The following is a 19831-nucleotide window of genomic DNA, read 5'->3' as shown; positions in this document are numbered from 1 at the left end:
TTTTATTGAAATTTTCATAATGACAAAAAATGACGAGCATTTTATTCCAAATCCATTGGTATGTAACATTTTTAAATTACCTCTTACAGTTTTGCAGATTTTTATGATTTACATCTTGCGCATACATCCACTATGGTAGTAGCTGTTCTAACTTTGATTTTAATGAAGCACTGTAGGCTTGCACTAAATTATACCGTAACAAGTAACAAGTAACAATAACAGTAACAAGTTTCTTAATAGCAATGAAAAGATTAATTGGTTTTATTACCCACCTATGACATCGTGGCAAAGGTGGAGCGATTTATAAATTATAAATACATACAGTGTGTATAGCAATTGCTCTATGTAGTTTCGATAATAGTGATACTCATCGAAAAAATGTTTGAAACATAAAGATTTCGCTGGTTTCGGATTTGTTTAAAAAGTACAGACCTCTAAAGTTTACGACTTTTGTGAAAATGGATTGTAATTAGTAATTTTTATCTTCGAAGTTATTTATTATATTGAAATGTTTTTTTTCAGTTTAAGACTACTCATTTTATACAGTATATTCCCTTGCATTGATTCTACATATATTTTCCAATGATTGAAATAGAAATATCTAAATATCTTCGTTATTTATAAACATAGAAAAAAATGTTATGTGTGAAACTTGTACTATTTAACGAACTAAATATAATTCGAAAAATTTATATCTTTTATCCGCGATAAATTATTGAAATTTGAGAATCGTGACTTATAAAAAACAAAGAATTCAAAATTTTGTTTCTATATCTTTATAAAGCGTAGAATGGCGAATTCAAAGAGGTGGTGAAATGTATGATAGGGGTACACTTTATTGGAGAAAAATGGGTTACAAGAATACATAAAATTTCAGATTTTGCGTAGGCTATTTTTTTATCTAGTGTCTCAATTGCAGAGGTTATCCCAAAACAATTTGGAAATCAAAAAATAAGAAGTTCTACCCTACTGAATAAAAAAACGCACTGCCAGGTAGTTTTCAATTAAGAATGTTGTCGTTTCGAAATCGATTTTCCAGAAAATCGATCTATGTGTGGTGTCTTGTGGATGAGATTTGAAAAGGAAAGGAGAGTAGACATACATCTAATGATATCTAATTTTTCGTTTGAAGCTTCGTTAAAAAGTTATTAATAATTAGAAACTTTTATATTAATTGTTAAACATTCTCTATCGTTCGTCGGATTACAAAAATTGAATGATCACATGATTACATTAAGGGGAGAAACCACTGTGTCGAAATTTTTTTTATTGTCTATCCTCAATGCTTGTATTTTCACTTTTTTCCCTTGATGTCTGGGATTTTGTTTAAAATTGAGCATGATGTAGACCACACGATATTAAGGATAGTTTAAGTCATCATTTTGCTGGTTTCGAATTTATTCAAAAAATATAATATTTAAAGATTGCTGTTTCTTTCATTTTATTTATTGTCTCGTGTATGAAATTTTTCTGTTTGTCCTTAAATTTACATTTTAAAAACTTACAAACAGCAACAAATAAGAAAAGAAAAATTAATATTAAAATTGAAGGATAGTATTACAGATTATCCATACAATTTCTAATTTGAAGACTATTCCGTAACCCAAACCTCTGAAGTTAACGACTTTTGTAAAAATGGGTTTTACTTAGTAATTTTGTATCTTAAAAATTATTCATAGCATTGAAACGTATTTCTTCAGTTTTATTAGGAAAGGATTGGCCTTTCGAAATAAATTTTGTCCCTAATGAGGCACTGTAGGCTAGCACTAAATTATACAGTAACAAGTAACAAGTAACAATAACAGGAACAAGTTTCTTAATAGCAATGAAAAGATTAATTGGTTTTTATTACCCACCTATGACATCGTGGCAAAGGTGGAGCGATTTATAAATTATAAATACATACAGTGTGTATAGCAATTGCTCTATGTAGTTTCGATAATAGTGATACTCGTCGAAAAAATGTTTGAAACATAAAGATTTCGCTGGTTTCGAATTTGTTTAAAAAGTACAGACCTCTAAAGTTTACGACTTTTGTGAAAATGGATTGTAATTAGTAATTTTTATCTTCGAAATTATTTATTATATTGAAATGTGTTTTTTCAGTTTTATTAAGGAAGGATTGCTCTTTTGAAATAAATTTTGTTCCCAATGAAAAATCAATTTTGCAATATCGGATATTATAAATAAATTTTTATTTTATTGATTTATCATTATGGACAAAATTTATTTAGGAAAGCCAATCCCTTCCAAATAAAACTAAAAGAATACATTTTAACACGGTAAATAGTTTCCGAGATTAAAATTCCTAATTACAATCCATTTTCACAAAAGTCACAAACTTCAGAGGCCTGTATTTTTTAAACAAATTCGAAACCAGCAAAATGATGACTTAAACTACCCTTAATATCGTAGGATCTACTTAATATTCAATTTTAAACAAAATCCCAAACAACGAGGGGAAAAAAATGTTCAATTTGACGTGGAATGGGTTAAGTTAGTTTGCTTTTTTTTGTTAATTAATTTAACAAAATTTCACGTCATTTCGACTGTTTTGTCGTTCGAGCGCTTGTGAGAGCGCGATCCCTCTGGTGGCGAGCATGAGAGACAACGCCACAAGTACGCCATAAATAATATTTCATCCGAACTAGTACTGTTGGCAAAGGCAAACTTTGTTAATTATCAATTCTTTTATTTGTCATATCTTAAATATACATTATAAATATGCAAATTCGATTTAAAGATTTCGAAGTTTATAGAAATCACGATAACCCATTAATATTTCGATAGTAATCGATACTACACTGAATTGGTATCTTGAACGATTTTCTATAGATCGATTCTTCGGAGTTCGACTTCATGCAGCATCGATTCTAGTCGTTTCGATTTAGAATTGATTCGAGAATCGATTCTTATTGCAAGAATCAAATATCCCTAGGCACTAGTGACCATCAAGGTAGCCAACTTATTAAACACATTTCTTACACGAAATTAAAGAAAGAATAAATTATACTGTATGGCAAATGGTCCCAAATGAATGATAATAAAACATTTTGGATATTACTTTTTAACTACATTATTAACATAACTGCCTGTATTTTTTAAGCAAATTCGAAACCAGTAAAATGATGACTTAAACTACCCTTAATATCGTAGGATCTACGTAATATTCAATTTTAAACAAAATCCCAAACATCGAGGGGAAAAAAATGTTCAATTTGACGTGGAATGACCCATTATTAGTTTTCTTTAATAATTTTGGAAACAATTTGCATTTCAAGTGTCTTGCAAAGCAAAGTAGTGCTGACAGAAAATGCAAACTTTGTTAATTATTAATTGTTTTATTTGTCGTATCTTAAATATAAATTATAAATGTGCGATTTAAAAATTTCGAAGTTTATATACAGTATGTTCGGCCACCCCTGGGAAAAATTTTAATGAGGGATTCTAGAGGCCAAAATAAGACAAAAATCAAGAACACTAATTTCTTGATTGAGGCTTCATTAAAAAGTTATACAAACATTTCCATACAATATATTTTAAGTAATGAATTTTTTTCTCGAAAGTACGTAGGATTTTGGGGGTATGTCTATTGACTAAAAAGGATTATAATTAGCCCCTGCACACGAAAATAATTTTTTCAGAATGATTTGAAACTTTTCAATTCTCATGGTAACAGATAGATATGATCAGACGTTATATTTTCAGTAATGAATTTTTTTCTCGAAAATGCGTGGGATTTCGGGGGTATGTCTATTGACCAAAAATGATTATAATTAGCCCCTACAATCGAAAATAATTTTTCCAGAATGATTTGAAACTTCCCAATTCTCAGGGTAACAGACAGTTATGGTGAGACATTATATTTTCAGTAATGAATTTTTTTCTCGAAAATGCGTGGGATTTCGGGGGTATGTTTATTGACCAAAAATGATTATAATTGACCCCCGCAACCGAAAATAATTTTTTTAGTACAATTTGAAATTTGTTAATCTAATTTTTTAATAACTTTTTAGCGAAGCTTCAATCAACAAATCAACGAATCATCGTTCAATCAACAATCACCCATTAATATTTCGATAGTAATTGATAGTATACTGAAGATTTTGAAAATCGATAGATCGATTCTTGCGAGTTCGATTTCGTGCTGCATCGATTCTAGTCGCTTCGATTTAGAATTGATTCAAGAATCGATTCTTTTTACATAAATCGAACATCCTTAATCACCAGTGAGCACCAAGGCAGTCAACGTATTAAAAACATTTCTTATGTTGCAATCAAAAAAGGATAAATTATACTGCATGATAAATGGTCCCAAATAAATTGTAATTGAACATTCTAGATATTACTTTTTACCTACATTATTAACATAATATGAAGAGATAGTGAATTTTATGGACTACGAACAATGTATTTATTTTTTTATATTTCTTAAGGAACAAGAATGTTCAAATATTCAAAGTGCCCAATCTTATTACATTATTTTGCATAATACAAAAAAAACATACTAATTACTATTTTCAACGTAGTTAAAATACTTATTTTTCACATAAAATCGGTAACATTTATTGACAAAATTTAAAAAAACGTCTTAAATATAAATTATAAATATGCCAATTTGATTTAAAGATTTCGAAGTTTATAGAAATCATGATAACCCATTAATATTTCGATAGTAATCGATACTATGAATTGGTACCTCGAACAATTTCATAAATCGATTTTCGATAGATCGATTCTTCAGGGTTCGATTTCATGCAACATCGATTCTAGTCGTTTCGATTTAGAATTGATTCGAGAATCGATTCTTATTGCGAGAATTAAATATCCCTAGTCACCAGTGACCATCAAGGTAGCCAACATATTAAACACAACTTACGCGGAATTAAAGAAAGCAAGTAACATTTATTTACAAAATTAAAACAAACGTTCGTGATTTTTCGAAAACACATTAAGATCACTATGTTAATCTCACAATAAAACTTACCAGTTTTATTCATTTAGTGTCCAAAATGATGGTTACATTATTACCAACGTAAATAAATGTAAAATATACAGTATAATAAAAATTAAAATATAAATTAATGCTTTTATCACACTGTTAATAATTGTGTTAATGAAATAAATCGTGTTAAATTTGGTGCACTTATTTTAAACGATTCCAATTACATGCAGTATGATTTTGCAAAAGAATCGACGTATTTCTACGTGATGGACAAAGGAGAATTTTCTTTGCAGCGCAAAATTCTACAATACTTTGTTCGAGGGCGTATCGGAAAAATTAACAAATCTCTTTCGCAAGGCGAAAACGATCTTGAGCCTATTCCTGGCCACTTTGGAGAGTGTAATCGTTTTCGACACGGATACGGAATTGGAAATAGAGCTGTTAGTAAAAGGTGAGCGATCCTATTACGTCTTAACGATTCTTTAATCCAAGCCATTTTTATCCCCATCGAGAATGTCGAATACAAAGATATCGTTGCCTCGAGATAGCCAATTTCACACTTATTCAAAGTAAAATGAACGGAATTGTTATAAAATTGCAAAATTACGGGGGATTCCCCACATTCTATGGTGAGAAACTAACAGTGTTCCCAACTGTTCGAGTTTTAGTTTGAGGTTAGTTTCTATTACTTTCGAAACGTTGATTTTTTCAAGCTTAATGGAGATAAATTTTACTTTCGTTTTTAGTCAAATTGACCTCGAATAGAGCTAAATAAAAATATTTTTATTTTCTGTTAAAACTTGCAAAGGATCTGTAATTCTTTATAAGACTCCTCAAGATGGCCAATTTTTGATTTATTCATCTGTTCAGATGCCCATTTTTATATATTAAAAATCAGTTTTGCAAAAGCTCATAAATTTCTATCAATTATTTCACACTTATTCAAAGTAAAATGAACGGAATTATTCCAAAATTGCAAAATTACTGGGGATTCCCCACATTCTATGGTGAAAAACTAACAGTGTTCCCAACTGTTCGAGGTTTAGTTTGAGGTTAGTTTCTATTACTTCCGAAACATTGATTTTTTCAAGCTTAATGGAGATAAATTTTACTTTCGTTTTTAGTCAAATTGACCTCGAATAGAGCTTAACAAAAATAGTTTTATTTTCTGTTAAAACTTGCAAAGGATCTGTAATTCTTTATAAGGCTCCTCAAGATGGCCAATTTTTGATTTATTCATCTGTTCAGATGTCCATTTTTATATATTAAAAATCAGTTTTGCAAAAACTCACTTTCTATCAATTATTTCACACTTATTCAAAGTAAAATGAAAGGAATTGTTATAAAATTGCAAAATTACAGGGGATTCCCCACATTCTATGGTGAAAAACTAACAGTGTTCCCAACTGTTCGAGTTTTAGTTTGAGGTTAGTTTCTATTACTTCCGAAACGTTGATTTTTTCAAGCATAATGGAGATAAATTTTATTTTCGTTTTTAGTAAAATTGACCTCGAATAGAGCTTAATAAAAATAGTTTTATATTCTGTTAAAACTTGCAAAGGATCTGTAATTCTTTATAAGACTCCTCAAGATGGCCAATTTTTAATTTATTCATCTGTTCAGATGCCCATTTTTATATGTTAAAAATCAATTTTGCAAAAACTCACTTTCTATCAATTATTTCACACTTATTCAAAGTAAAATGAACGGAATTGTTATAAAATTGCAAAATCACGGGGGATTCCCCACATTCTATGGTGAAAAACTAACAGTGTTCTCAACTGTTCGAGTTTTAGTTTGAGGTTAGTTTCTATTACTTCCGAAACGTTGATTTTTTCAAGCTTAATGGAGATAAATTTTATTTTCGTTTTTAGTAAAATTGACCTCGAATAGAGCTTGATAAAAATAGTTTTATTTTCTGTTAAAACTTGCAAAGGATCTGTAATTCTTCATAAGACTCCTCAAGATGGCCAATTTTTGATTTATTCATCTGTTCAGATGCCCATTTTTATATGTTAAAAATCAATTTTGCAAAAACTCACTTTCTATCAATTATTTCACACTTATTCAAAGTAAAATGAAAGGAATTGTTATAAAATTGCAAATTTACTGGGGATTCCCCACATTCTATGGTGAAAAACTAACAGTGTTCCCAACTGTTCGAGGTTTAGTTTGAGGTTAGTTTCCATTACTTCCGAAACTTTGGTTTTGTATGACTCAATGGTAGATAAATTTTGCTGTTGTTTTTAGTCAATTTTATTAAACTTGGATAAAGCTTAATAAAAATAACCTTATTTTCTGTTAAAATTTGTTTCTTGCAATACCAATTGTTTCACAAAGTACAAAACTGTAGGTGTTCGAGATTTAGTTTGAGGTTAGTTTCTATTACTTTCGAAACGTTGATTTTTTAAGGCATAATGGAGATAAATTTTACTTTCGTTTTTAGTAAAATTGACTAACCTTGAATAGAGCTTAATAAAAATATTTTTATTTTTTATTAAAACTTGCAAAGGATCTATAATCCTTTATTCGTGTCCTCAAGATAGCCAACTTTTGATTTTACATCTGTTTTCGATTTATTCATCTGTTTAGATGCTCATTTTTATATATTAAAAATCAGTTTTGCAAAAACTCATTTTCTATTAATTATTTCACACTTATTCAAAGTAAAATGAACGGAATTGTTACAAAATTGCAAAATTACGGGGGATTCCTCATATTCTATGGGGAAAAACTAACAGTGTTCCCAACTGTTCGAGTTTTAGTTTGAGGTTAGTTTCCATTACTTCCGAAACTTTGGTTTTGTATGACTCAATGGTAGATAAATTTTGCTGTTGTTTTTAGTAAATTTGATTAAACTTGGATAAAGCTTAATAAAAATAACCTTATTTTCTGTTAAAATTTGTTTCTTGCAATACCAATTGTTTCACAAAGTACAAAACTGTAGGTGTTCGAGATTTAGTTTGAGGTTAGTTTCTATTACTTTCGAAACATTGATTTTTTAAGGCATAATGGAGATAAATTTTACTTTCGGTTTTAGTAAAATTGACTAACCTTGAATAGAGCTTAATAAACATAATTTTATTTTCTGTTAAAACCTGCAAAGGATTTGCAATTCTTTATAAGACTCCTCAAGATGGCCAATTTTTGATTTATTCATCTGTTCAGATGCCCATTTTTATATGTTAAAAATCAATTTTGCAAAAACTCACTTTCTATCAATTATTTCACACTTATTCAAAGTAAAATGAACGGAATTGTTATAAAATTGCAAAATTACGGGGGATTCCCCACATTCTATGGTGAAAAACTAACAGTGTTCCCAACTGTTCGAGATTTAGTTTGAGGTTAGTTTCCATTACTTCCGAAACGTTGATTTTGTATGACTCAATGGTAGATAAATTTTGCTGTTGTTTTTAGTAAATTTGATTAAACTTGGATAAAGCTTAATAAAAATAACCTTGTTTTCTGTTAAAATTTGTTTCTTGCAATATCAATTGTTTCACAAAGTACAAAACTGTAGTTGTTCAAGATTTAGTTTGAGGTTAGTTTCTATTACTTCCGAAACGTTGATATTTTAAGGCATAATGGAGACAAATTTTACTTTCGTTTTTAGTAAAATTGACTAACCTTGAATAGAGCTTAATAAAAATATTTTTATTTTTTATTAAAACTTGCAAAGTATTTGTAATCCTTTATACGTCTCGAAGATGGCCAATTTTTGATTTTACATTTGCAACTCGTCTACTTTCATGTAGATCATCAGTAGAATTTTTTCTGCAATTTTTAAATGCACTCGACAATACTTCTTTGACCCACACGAATGATCAAATAACTAGTTTATCATTATTTTGGTTCCTATAAATAAGTTTTCTTGTGTTCCTTTTGTTCCTACATAGTAACAATGAAATTAAAGAATCTTATTTGAGTATATTTTTCATTTTGCTAATCTCATATTCTCTTTTGAATACAGTGATTGATGGAATTGGATCGTTGGCCACTATCGCGCACGAATTGGATTTGAAGACGTTCGTAGAGACGTCGAAAATGTTCGGTAAATTGTCGATAATGCATCAGCATAATATAATACGAGTTAAATCGATCTGCGTCACTTTACATTTTGACGAAATGATTAAGAATGTGTCTTGGATGATTTCGTTGCTTCAGGTATGTTCTGAAAACTGGTCACTGTATAGGGTGTTTACTAGGGTGGACCCTAGTTACTTTTGATCAACCAATTTTTATCAGAATTTTGATCGTACAACCCCTTCAATTTGTTCCATTTGGGGGGAAAATAATTTCTACAAAAAATTAAGTAGATTAGGTAACAGAAAGACGTGCTACAACGAGTTTGTTTATGTAAAAAAATTAAATCCCATTAAAGAGGGGAAAATACTGATTTTATCGTTATTTGATTACTACACATTAATTTAGACGAAAATCTGTATAATTATAATCAATTGTAGCAAAAAAAAGTTATTTATCAAAAATTTTAAAAATTTGTTTAAACAATAAATGGAATATTTGGTGTTGCAATGAAATTTCATATGAAAATAATACAATCTCAGGGAACATGAAAATAAAATCTGTTAATAATTTTGTTTGTGTTTAATTTAGTTGATAGGATGACTAATACTTACTGAGAATTGCCTGTAAAATTTGTTAAATTTTGATTACCGAGTATAAAGTCAGAATTAGCTTGCATGTTAAGGAAAGTGGTACAAAACACTAGAAACAATTTTGTAAATATTCATATTAAATACAAATTTCGACTTACAAGGAACATTTGCGAACGGTCCGGCTTCAATTTTGATGAAACTTCGTACACTTATGAAGCAGCCAAAAATAATCGACACGTATTTTTTTCAGCTGCGGTAACTCGAGTTTGAGGGGTGAAACCACCCCTTGAAGTTTTGGCTCGAAACGGCTATCTCGAAAACGGAAAGACGTACGAAAAAATTGTTAATGGGCGAGGTTAATGGTTTCTTATGTACAATAACATGGTGTTAATAAATTTAACAAAATATAATTTGTTTATAACAAAAAAAATTGATTAACTTAATTTTTCATTTTATTGAAATTTTCATAATGACAAAAAATGACGAGCATTTTATTCCAAATCCATTGGTATGTAACATTTTAAAATTACCTCTTACAGTTTTGCAGATTTTTATGATTTACATCTTGCGTGTACATCCACTATGGTAGTTGCTGTTCTAACTTTGATTTTAATGAAGCACTGTAGGCTTGCACTAAATTATACAATATAATTTTAAACTTAAATTTTAAATTTTAAACCGAAAATAATTTTTTCAGAAAGATTTGAAATTTTCTAATTTTGTCGAAAAATTTCACACTTTCTCAAATTTTTTTCTCCAAAGTGAGTAGGAATTTGAGGGTATGTCTATTCATCAAAAATTATTGTAATTGACCCCTGCAACTGAAAATAATTTTTTTAGAACGATTTGAAATCTTTATTTTTCGCTAAAAAATTTAGGCACCTACCCCACATCGATTTTTCTTAAATATTCGTTTTTAGTTTTTAATAATTTTGTTCGACATTCTACAGAAAAATTGCCTAATACTTTTTTATAAGTATCCATGAGCTCTACTTCAGAAAAAAGTTTCATTGAAATATACTCACTATTGTACGAGTTATGGCTGTTTGAAAATTGGACCATTTTTATGAGGTTTTTATAATTTTACGGGATTAAGGAACAACTTTTTGAATATTTTTAGAATTTCTTCATATTCTTCACCAAAATACGCGTTATTCGTCGTTTGAAACATTAACATCCCCCAAACCGTTCAGGAATTATGATGTTTTAAAGATACACAAGAAATTTTGGAATAACATTTCTGGCCTATAATTATATTTTCGGTAAGAAATTTTTACTTAATTAAATACAATATGTTTATGACGAAAAAAAATTTATTTACTTAATTTTTCATTTTATTGAAATTTTCAAAATGACAAAAAATGACTAGCATTTTATTCCCAATCCATTGGTATGTAACATTTTAAAATTGCCACTTATAGTTTTGCAGATTTTTATGATTTACATCTTGCGCGTACATCCACTATGCCAGTAGCCGTTCTAATTTTGATTTTAATGAAGCACTGTAGGCTTGCACTAAATTATACAGTAACAAGTAACAAGTAACAATAACAGTAACAAGTTTCTTAACAGCAATGAAAAGATTAATTGTTTTTATTACCCACCTATGATATCGTGGCAAAGGTGGAGCGATTTATAAATTATAAATACATACAGTGTGTATAGCAATTGCTCTATGTAGTTTCGATAATAGTGCTACTCGTCCAAAAAATGTTTGAAACATAAAGATTTCTTACACCATGCGCATTTAATTATTGCCACGTCACCACAAATATGGCATCTTGGTTCATTTTTAACAGAATAGCAGTACTCAACAGGATTCTGGAATGCATTTGGTTTTTCATGTATACAGGGTATTCGGCCATCCCTGCGAAAAATTTTAATGGGCGATTCTAGAGGCCAAAATAAGACGGAAATAAAGAATACTAATTTGTTGATGGTGGCTTCGTTAAAAAGTTACTAATATTTAAAGCTTCGCCAGCACTGAATTTTTTTTTAGAAAGTGGGTAGGATTTCGCGAGTAGGTCTATTCACCAAAAATTATCGTAATTGACCCCCGTAACCGAAAATAATTTTTCCAGAACGATTTGAAATTTTTTAATTTTATCGAAAAATTTCACACTTTCTCGAATTTTTTTCTCCAAAGTGGGTAGGAATTTGTGGGTATGTCTATTCACCAAAAATGATTGTAATTGACCCTCGTACCGAAAATAATTTTTCCAGAACGTTTTGAAATCTTTTTTTTTGCTGAAAAATGTAGGCACCCAATCCTTGTCGATTTTTCATAAAAATTCATTTTTAATTTTTAATAATTTTGTTTGACACCCAACAGAAAAATTGTCCAATACTTTTTTATAAGTATCCATGAGCTCTACTTCAGAAAAAAGTTTCATTAAAATATATTCACTATTCTACGAGTTATGGCTGTTTGAAAATTGGACCATTTTTATGAGGTTTTTCTAACATTACGGGGTTAAGGAACAAGGTTTTGAATATTTTTAGAATTTCTACATATTCTTCACCAAAATACGCGTTGTTTGCCATTTGAAACATTAAAATCCCCCAAACCGTTCAGAAGTTATAATGTTTTAAAGATACACAAGAAAATTTGGTGTGACATTTCTGGGCCTGAAATTATATTTTCGGTAAGAAATTTTTTTCTCGAAAATGCGTAGGATTTTGGGGGTATATGTAATGACCAAAAATTATTGTAATTGACCCTCGCAACTAAAAGTAATTTTTCCAAATCGATTTGAAAATTCTATTTTTCATCGAAAAAAGGCAACTACCCCCCGTCGATTTTTCTTAAAAATTCGTTTTTAATTTTTAATAATTTTGTTTGACACCCTACAGAAAAATTGTCTAATACTTTTTTATAAGTATCTATGAGCTCTACTTCAGAAAAAAGTTTCATTGAAATATACTCACTATTGTACGAGTTATGGCCGTTTAAAAATTGGACCACTTTTATGGGGGTTTTCACATTTTACAGGATGAAGGAGCAACTTTTCCAATATTTTTAGAATTTCTACATATTCTCTACTGAAATATGCAATGATTGCTTTTTTAAACATTAAAATCCTTCAATCCGTTCAGAAGTTTCGACGTTTTAAAGATATGCATGAAATTTCGGGGAAGCATTTCTGGTCTCACATTAGATTTTCGGTAAAGAATTTTGTTCTTGTAAATGCGTAGGATTTCGGGGTATGTCTATTCACCAAAAATGCTTCTAATTGACCCCTGTAACTACATAGAATTTTTTTAGTATGATTTGACATTTTTTAATTTCATCTAAAAATTTCAGTACCTACTCGAATTTTTTTCTCGAAAGTGGGTAAGATTTCAGGGGTATATGTATCCACCAAAAATGATTGTATTGACCCCCACAACTAAAAGTAATTTTTCCAAATCGATTTGAAAATTCTTTTTTTCATCGAAAAAGGCACCTGCCCCCTGCCGATTTTTCTTAAAAATTCGTTTTTAATTTTTAATAATTTTGATTGACACCCGACAGAAAAATTGTCTAATACTTTTTTATAAGTATCTATGAGCTCTACTTCAGAAAAAAGTTTCATTGAAATATACTCACTATTGTACGAGTTATGGCTGTTTGAAAATTGGACCACTTTTATGGGGTTTTTCACATTTTACAGGATGAAGGAGCAACTTTTCCAATATTTTTAGAATTTCTACATATTCTCTACTGAAATATGCAATGATTGCTTTTTTAAACATTAAAATCCTTCAATCCGTTCAGAAGTTTCGACGTTTTAAAGATATGCATGAAATTTCGGGGAAGCATTTCTGGTCTCACATTAGATTTTCGGTAAAGAATTTTGTTCTTGTAAATGCGTAGGATTTCGGGGTATGTCTATTCACCAAAAATGCTTCTAATTGACCCCTGTAACTACATAGAATTTTTTTAGTATGATTTGACATTTTTTAATTTCATCTAAAAATTTCAGTACCTACTCGAATTTTTTTCTCGAAAGTGGGTAGGATTTCAGGGGTGTGTGTATCCACGAAAAATGATTGTAATTGAGCCCCGCAACCAGAAATAATTTTTTCAAAATGATTTGGAATTTTTTAATTTAATTTTGTTAACTTTTTAACGAAGCGTCCATCAACAAATTAGTATTCTTGATTCCCGTCTTATTTTGGCCTCTAGAATCTCCCATTAAAATTTTTCGCAGGGATGGCCGAATACCCTGTATACATGAAAAACCAAATGCATTCCAGAATCCTGTTGAGTACTGCTATTCTGTTAAAAATGAACCAAGATGCCATATTTGTGGTAACGTGGCAATAATTAAATGCGCATGGTGTAAGAAATCTTTATGTTTCAAACATTTTTTCGACGAGTATCACTATTATCGAAACTACATAGAGCAATTGCTATACACACTGTATGTATTTATAATTTATAAATCGCTCCACCTTTGCCACAATGTCATAGGTGGGTAATAAAAACAATTAATCTTTTCATTGCTATTAAGAAACTTGTTACTGTTATTGTTACTTGTTACTTGTTACTGTATAATTTAGTGCAAGCCTACAGTACCTCATTAGGGACAAAATTTATTTCGAAAGGCCAATCCTTTCCTAATAAAACTGAAGAAATACGTTTCAATGCTATGAATAATTTTTAAGATACAAAATTACTAAGTAAAACCCATTTTTACAAAAGTCGTTAACTTCAGAGGTTTGGGTTACGGAATAGTCTCCAAATTAGAAATTGTATGGATAATCTGTAATACTATCCTTCAATTTTAATATTAATTTTTCTTTTCTTATTTGTTGCTGTTTGTAAGTTTTTAAAATGTAAATTTAAGGACAAACAGAAAAATTTCATACACGAGACAATAAATAAAATGAAAGAAACAGCAATCTTTAAATATTATATTTTTTGAATAAATTCGAAACCAGCAAAATGATGACTTAAACTATCCTTAATATCGTGTGGTCTACATCATGCTCAATTTTAAACAAAATCCCAGACATCGAGGGAAAAAAGTGAAAATACAAGCATTGAGGATAGACAATAAAAACAATTTCGACACAGTGGTTTCTCCCCTTAATGTAATCATGTGATCATTCAATTTTTGTAATCCGACGAACGATAGAGAATGTTTAACAATTAATATAAAAGTTTCTAATTATTAATAACTTTTTAACGAAGCCTCAAACGAAAAATTAGATATCATTAGATGTATGTCTACTCTCCTTTCCTTTTCAAATCTCATCCACAAGACACCACACATAGATCGATTTTCTGGAAAATCGATTTCGAAACGAAAGCATTGTTAATTGGAAACTACCCGGCAGTGTGTTGTTTTATCCAGTAGGATGGAACTTCTTATTTTTTGATTTCCAAATTGTTTTGGGATATCCTCCGAAATTGTGATACTAGATAAAAAAATAGCCTACGCAAAATTTGAAATTTTATGTATTCTTGTAACTCATTTTTCTCAAAAAAGTGTACCCTTATCATACATTTCAGCACCTCTTTGAATTCGCCATTCTACGCTTTATAATGATATAGAAACAAAATTTTGAATTCTTTGTTTTTTATAAGTCGCGGTTCTCAAATTTCAATAATTTATCGCGGATAAAAGATATAAATTTTTCGAATTATATTTAGTTCGTTAAATAGTACAAGTTTCACACATAACATTTTTTTCTATGTTTATAAATAACGAAGATATTTAGATATTTCTATTTCAAGCATTGGAAAATATAGAATCAATGCAAGGGAATATACTGTATAAAATGAGTAGTCTTAAACTGAAAAAAAAACATTTCAATATAATAAATAACTTCGAAGATAAAAATTACTAATTACAATCCATTTTCACAAAAATCGTAAACTTTAGAGGTCTGTACTTTTTAAACAAATTCGAAACCAGCGAAATCTTTATGTTTCAAACATTTTTTCGACGAGTATCACTATTATCGAAACTACATAGAGCAATTGCTATACACACTGTATGTATTTATAATTTATAAATCGCTCCACCTTTGCCACGATGTCATAGGTGGGTAATAAAACCAATTAATCTTTTCATTGCTATTAAGAAACTTGTTACAGTTATTGTTACTTGTTACTTGTTACGGTATAATTTAGTGCAAGCCTACAGTGCTTCATTAAAATCAAAGTTAGAACAGCAACTACCATAGTGGATGTACGCGTAAGATGTAAATCATCAAAATCTGCAAAACTATAAGAGGCAATTTAAAAATGTTACATACCAATGGATTTGGAATAAAATGCTCGTCATTTTTTGTCATTATGAAAATTTCAATAAAATGAAAAATTAAGTTAATAAATTTTTGTTTGTTATAAACAAGTTGTATTTTGTTAAATTTATTAACACCATGTTATTGTACATAAGAAACCATTAACCTCGCTCATTAACAATTTTTTCGTATGTCTTTCCGTTTTCGAGATAGCCGTTTCGAGCCAAAACTTCAAGGGGTGGTTTCACCCCTTAAACTCGAGTTACCGCAGCTAAAAAAAAATACGTATCAATTATTTTTGGCTGCTTCATAAGTGTACGAAGTTTCATCAAAATCGAAGAACATGCTTCCATGTGACAAAAAAAAATATATTTATTTATAAAGTTTAAAGTCATCTGTCGCAAAATAATGTAAATATGCAAAGTTGAAATACACTGTCCCACTGATCACAGAAAACTATACAACATTCTCCTCTCTCATTTTTCTTCTAAACAATAATTTTCATAAAAATTGTTGACTAGTAAACACCCTGTACACTGAGTTATACAAACAATTGCATGTTTCTGTTAGCAAATAAAATTTTTTTGTTGTACGACTCCTTTTAAACGACAAAAAAATATTTATTGAATAGATAATGACATTTGAGAGAAAAATTATTTCTACTGTTTATTTATGGGCATTTCTGATCAAATCAAAGATTGATTTTATCTATTTGTTTCTTTATCAGAAAATTAGTGATTATGATTGTAATCAAGAAATAATCTTTATTTGTACAATAAAACACAGTGATGTGATCTTCGATGTCATATAATGTAAATACTAAAAACAATTAAAGTATACAAACGCAGTTGTACAATTCGTAAAATGAATAAATAAATAACGTAGAAATATTCAAAGAATTACTCATGTAAATCATGAGTAAAAAATAGTCATTATGTACTTCACTTTTTGGCTCCTCTATGGAGTACATATTATTATACAATTATTTGTGCAAAAACCACCAAAGTTTACATAATTTAAAAGAAAAAAAATTAGAAAATATTCTAGACTATATTCACCAGAAACGTGACTAAAAAGTAGCTAATAGAGTATATTTCAGAGAGGACTCAAAAGGTTCTAAAGTAAATTAATATTACAATCATTATAAAATCATTATTCTAGGAGTCCCGTGATAGAAGTGTCGACGAGAAAAAGATAAGAGTTATCGGTCATTCGTTGAAAATTTTGGACAGATTATTCATTGCCTATAGTTCCTGCATAAACGCCGAAACTCTCTCGTCTGTGGTTGAACTTCTCCTGCAAATGTACAGGTATTCAATTATATACATTTCTCCTGTTCGATTATATGTATATTGTATGCATTCTCTTTTCCATTGATTTACAATTCCCACACTGTTCTCTGTAATTAGGTGTTCCCCCTCCTGTCTACAAAAATCACAGATCGACGATAAAACAGTCGAATTAATAAACGTTCACATTTCGAAAGGAACCGAACCATTCCTCGATACTGTCTTCCAAATCTTCGCTTTCAAGCAGGTTTGTTGTACTCCATTTAACCCTTTCGATGCCTACGAATACTAAAAAACACTCGCAAGAAACATTACTCGATCGATAAGCTTTCGAAAATGTAGGAAATACACTTTACCGACCGGTAACTATTGAATAATAACATATGCGCGTTTTCTGATAACTGCAGGAATGTAAAATGAAACTTTTTGGAAGTGATTACTGTATTGTTCGTTTCCTGTTATTATAGGGTATTTAAATCTAGTAACATTTTTTATTTTCGTGGTTACCGATTAATAGGACACCAGTCGGTAACCGTTGGCGGGTAAAAACTAATTACTAGGATACCAGTCGGTAACCGTTGACGGGTAAAACCGATAAATAGGATACCAGTCGGTAACAGTTGGCGGGTAAAACCGATAAATAGGATACCAGTCGGTAACCGTTGGCGGGTAAACACCGATAAATAGGATACCAGTCGGTAACCGTTGGCGGGTAAAAACTAATCAATAGGATACCAGTCGGTAACAGTTGGCGGGTAAAAACTAATCAATAGGATACCAGTCGGTAACAGTTGGCGGGTAAAAACTAATTACTAGAATACCAGTCGGTAACCGTTGACGGGTAAAAACCGATAAATAGGATACCAGTCGGTAACCGTTGGCGGGTAAACACCGATAAATAGGATACCAGTCGGTAACCGTTGGCGGGTAAAAACTAATCAATAGGATACCAGTCGGTAACAGTTGGCGGGTAAAAACTAATCAATAGGATACCAGTCGGTAACAGTTGGCGGGTAAAAACTAATTACTAGAATACCAGTCGGTAACCGTTGACGGGTAAAAACCGATAAATAGGATACCAGTCGGTAACCGTTGGCGGGTAAAACCGATAAATAGGATATCAGTCGGTAACCGTTGGCGAGTAAAACCGATAAATAGGATATCAGTCGGTAACAGTTGGCGGGTAAGAACTAATCAATAGGATAACAGTCGGTAAAGTGTCAAAATTGTTGACCAACTGCTGTCAAAATATCAACAGATGATTAACAAAAATAGCTTGCATCATTACTTTCGAGATTTTTCGATAAAACTGAAACTCAATGTCTCGAATTGATCCTGAGTCGCAATGACGTTAGTGAAATCGAATTTGATGACTTCATTTATTAATTCACTGGTAAAAAACATCTTTGAAAAATCTAATGGTTCTTATTTTTCCATATAAAAGTATTGAAAAGAATCAAGTTTTTGAACTCTAGCAACGGAAGGGTTAATTTATTTATATACTGATAATTTATTTACATACATTTTCCAACGAGGATTCAGCGTTCATTTTTGGCAAATTTTAGGCCTTCTTCGAGTATGGAGACAACTGTGCAAACGTCGATAAATTAGGCTATCATTTGTTGACAGTCAGTATTTTGAGAAAATTGATCAGCACACCGTTCGAACAACACTGTATATGGACCCTAGGCGCAGAGTCGATTATCGATGTCGCGTTAACAAACATTAACTATAGTAAGTATTTTACGTATCGAGTCAGGTAAATCATTTGATATTTTTATTATTAATGGAACAATCAATATGAAAATGCTCATCTTATTTTACGTTTTAACGTATTTGTACCGTTGAAGGCTGCACAGAACTGACCTGGATGAAACGTGGATCCTAATAATCAGAATGTTTACTGTTTTAGCGTACTTCACCGATTTTTGTTCCTTTTACATCTTATAAACACTCGATATTAAGATACTGATTGCAAATTTGCGAGAACAACTTTGAAATAAATACTATAAACACAAACTTTAATAGTTTGAATCTAATTTTAGATTTAAGACAAAATGTTGTTTACAGCACACAACAACAAAGTTATATACAGGGTGTTCGGCTATACCTGGGAAAAATTTTAATGGGGGACTCTAGTGGCCAAAATAAGACGAAAATTAGGAATACTAATTTGTTGATGGAGACTTTATTAAAAAGTTATGAACGTTTAAAGTTCCCCCCGTACTGAATTTTTTTCTCGAAAGTGGGTAGGATTTTGGGGGTATGTCCAATCACCAAAAATTATTGTAATTGACCCCTGCAATGGAAAATACTTTTTCCAGAACGATTTGAAATTTTTTAATTTTGTCGAAAAATTTCAGTACCTACTCGAATTTTTTTCTTGAAAGTGGGTAGGATTTCGAGGGTATGTCTACTGACCAAAAATGATTGTAATTGACCCTCGCAACCGAAAATAATTTTTTCAGAATGATTTGAAAATTACTTTTTCGTCGAAAAATTTAAGCAGCTACCCCCTGTTGATTTTTCTTAAAAATTCGTTTTCGATTTTTAGTAATTTTGTTTGACGCCATACAGAAAAGTTGTTTAATACTTTTTTGTAGGTATCCGTGAACTCTACTTCAGGAAAAAGTTTCACTGAAATATATTCACTGTTGTAGGAGTTATAGTTGTTTGAAAATTGGACTATTTTTATGGGGTTTTTCACATTTTGCGTGGTCAAGGATCAACTTTGCGAATAT

General features: G+C 30.3%; 1 protein-coding gene across 1 annotated transcript in view; it reads left to right on the top strand.

Moving 5' to 3' along the window:
* LOC143348758 (FIGNL1-interacting regulator of recombination and mitosis) overlaps nt 1-19831 on the top strand; it is a 48636-nt gene that overhangs the window by 11102 nt on the left and 17703 nt on the right. The window contains exons 4-8 of the mRNA XM_076779354.1: nt 5239-5396; nt 8919-9112; nt 16963-17111; nt 17211-17337; nt 18656-18824. Of these exons, the coding sequence (XP_076635469.1) occupies nt 5239-5396; nt 8919-9112; nt 16963-17111; nt 17211-17337; nt 18656-18824 (797 nt within the window). The remainder of the gene's footprint in view (nt 1-5238; nt 5397-8918; nt 9113-16962; nt 17112-17210; nt 17338-18655; nt 18825-19831) is intronic.

Source organism: Colletes latitarsis, chromosome 12 (assembly GCF_051014445.1).
Source record: "Colletes latitarsis isolate SP2378_abdomen chromosome 12, iyColLati1, whole genome shotgun sequence".
Taxonomy (NCBI): Eukaryota; Metazoa; Arthropoda; class Insecta; order Hymenoptera; family Colletidae; genus Colletes; species Colletes latitarsis.
The sequence above is the reverse complement of the archived record's forward strand: the minus strand, read 5'-3'. Positions and strand labels throughout refer to the sequence as shown.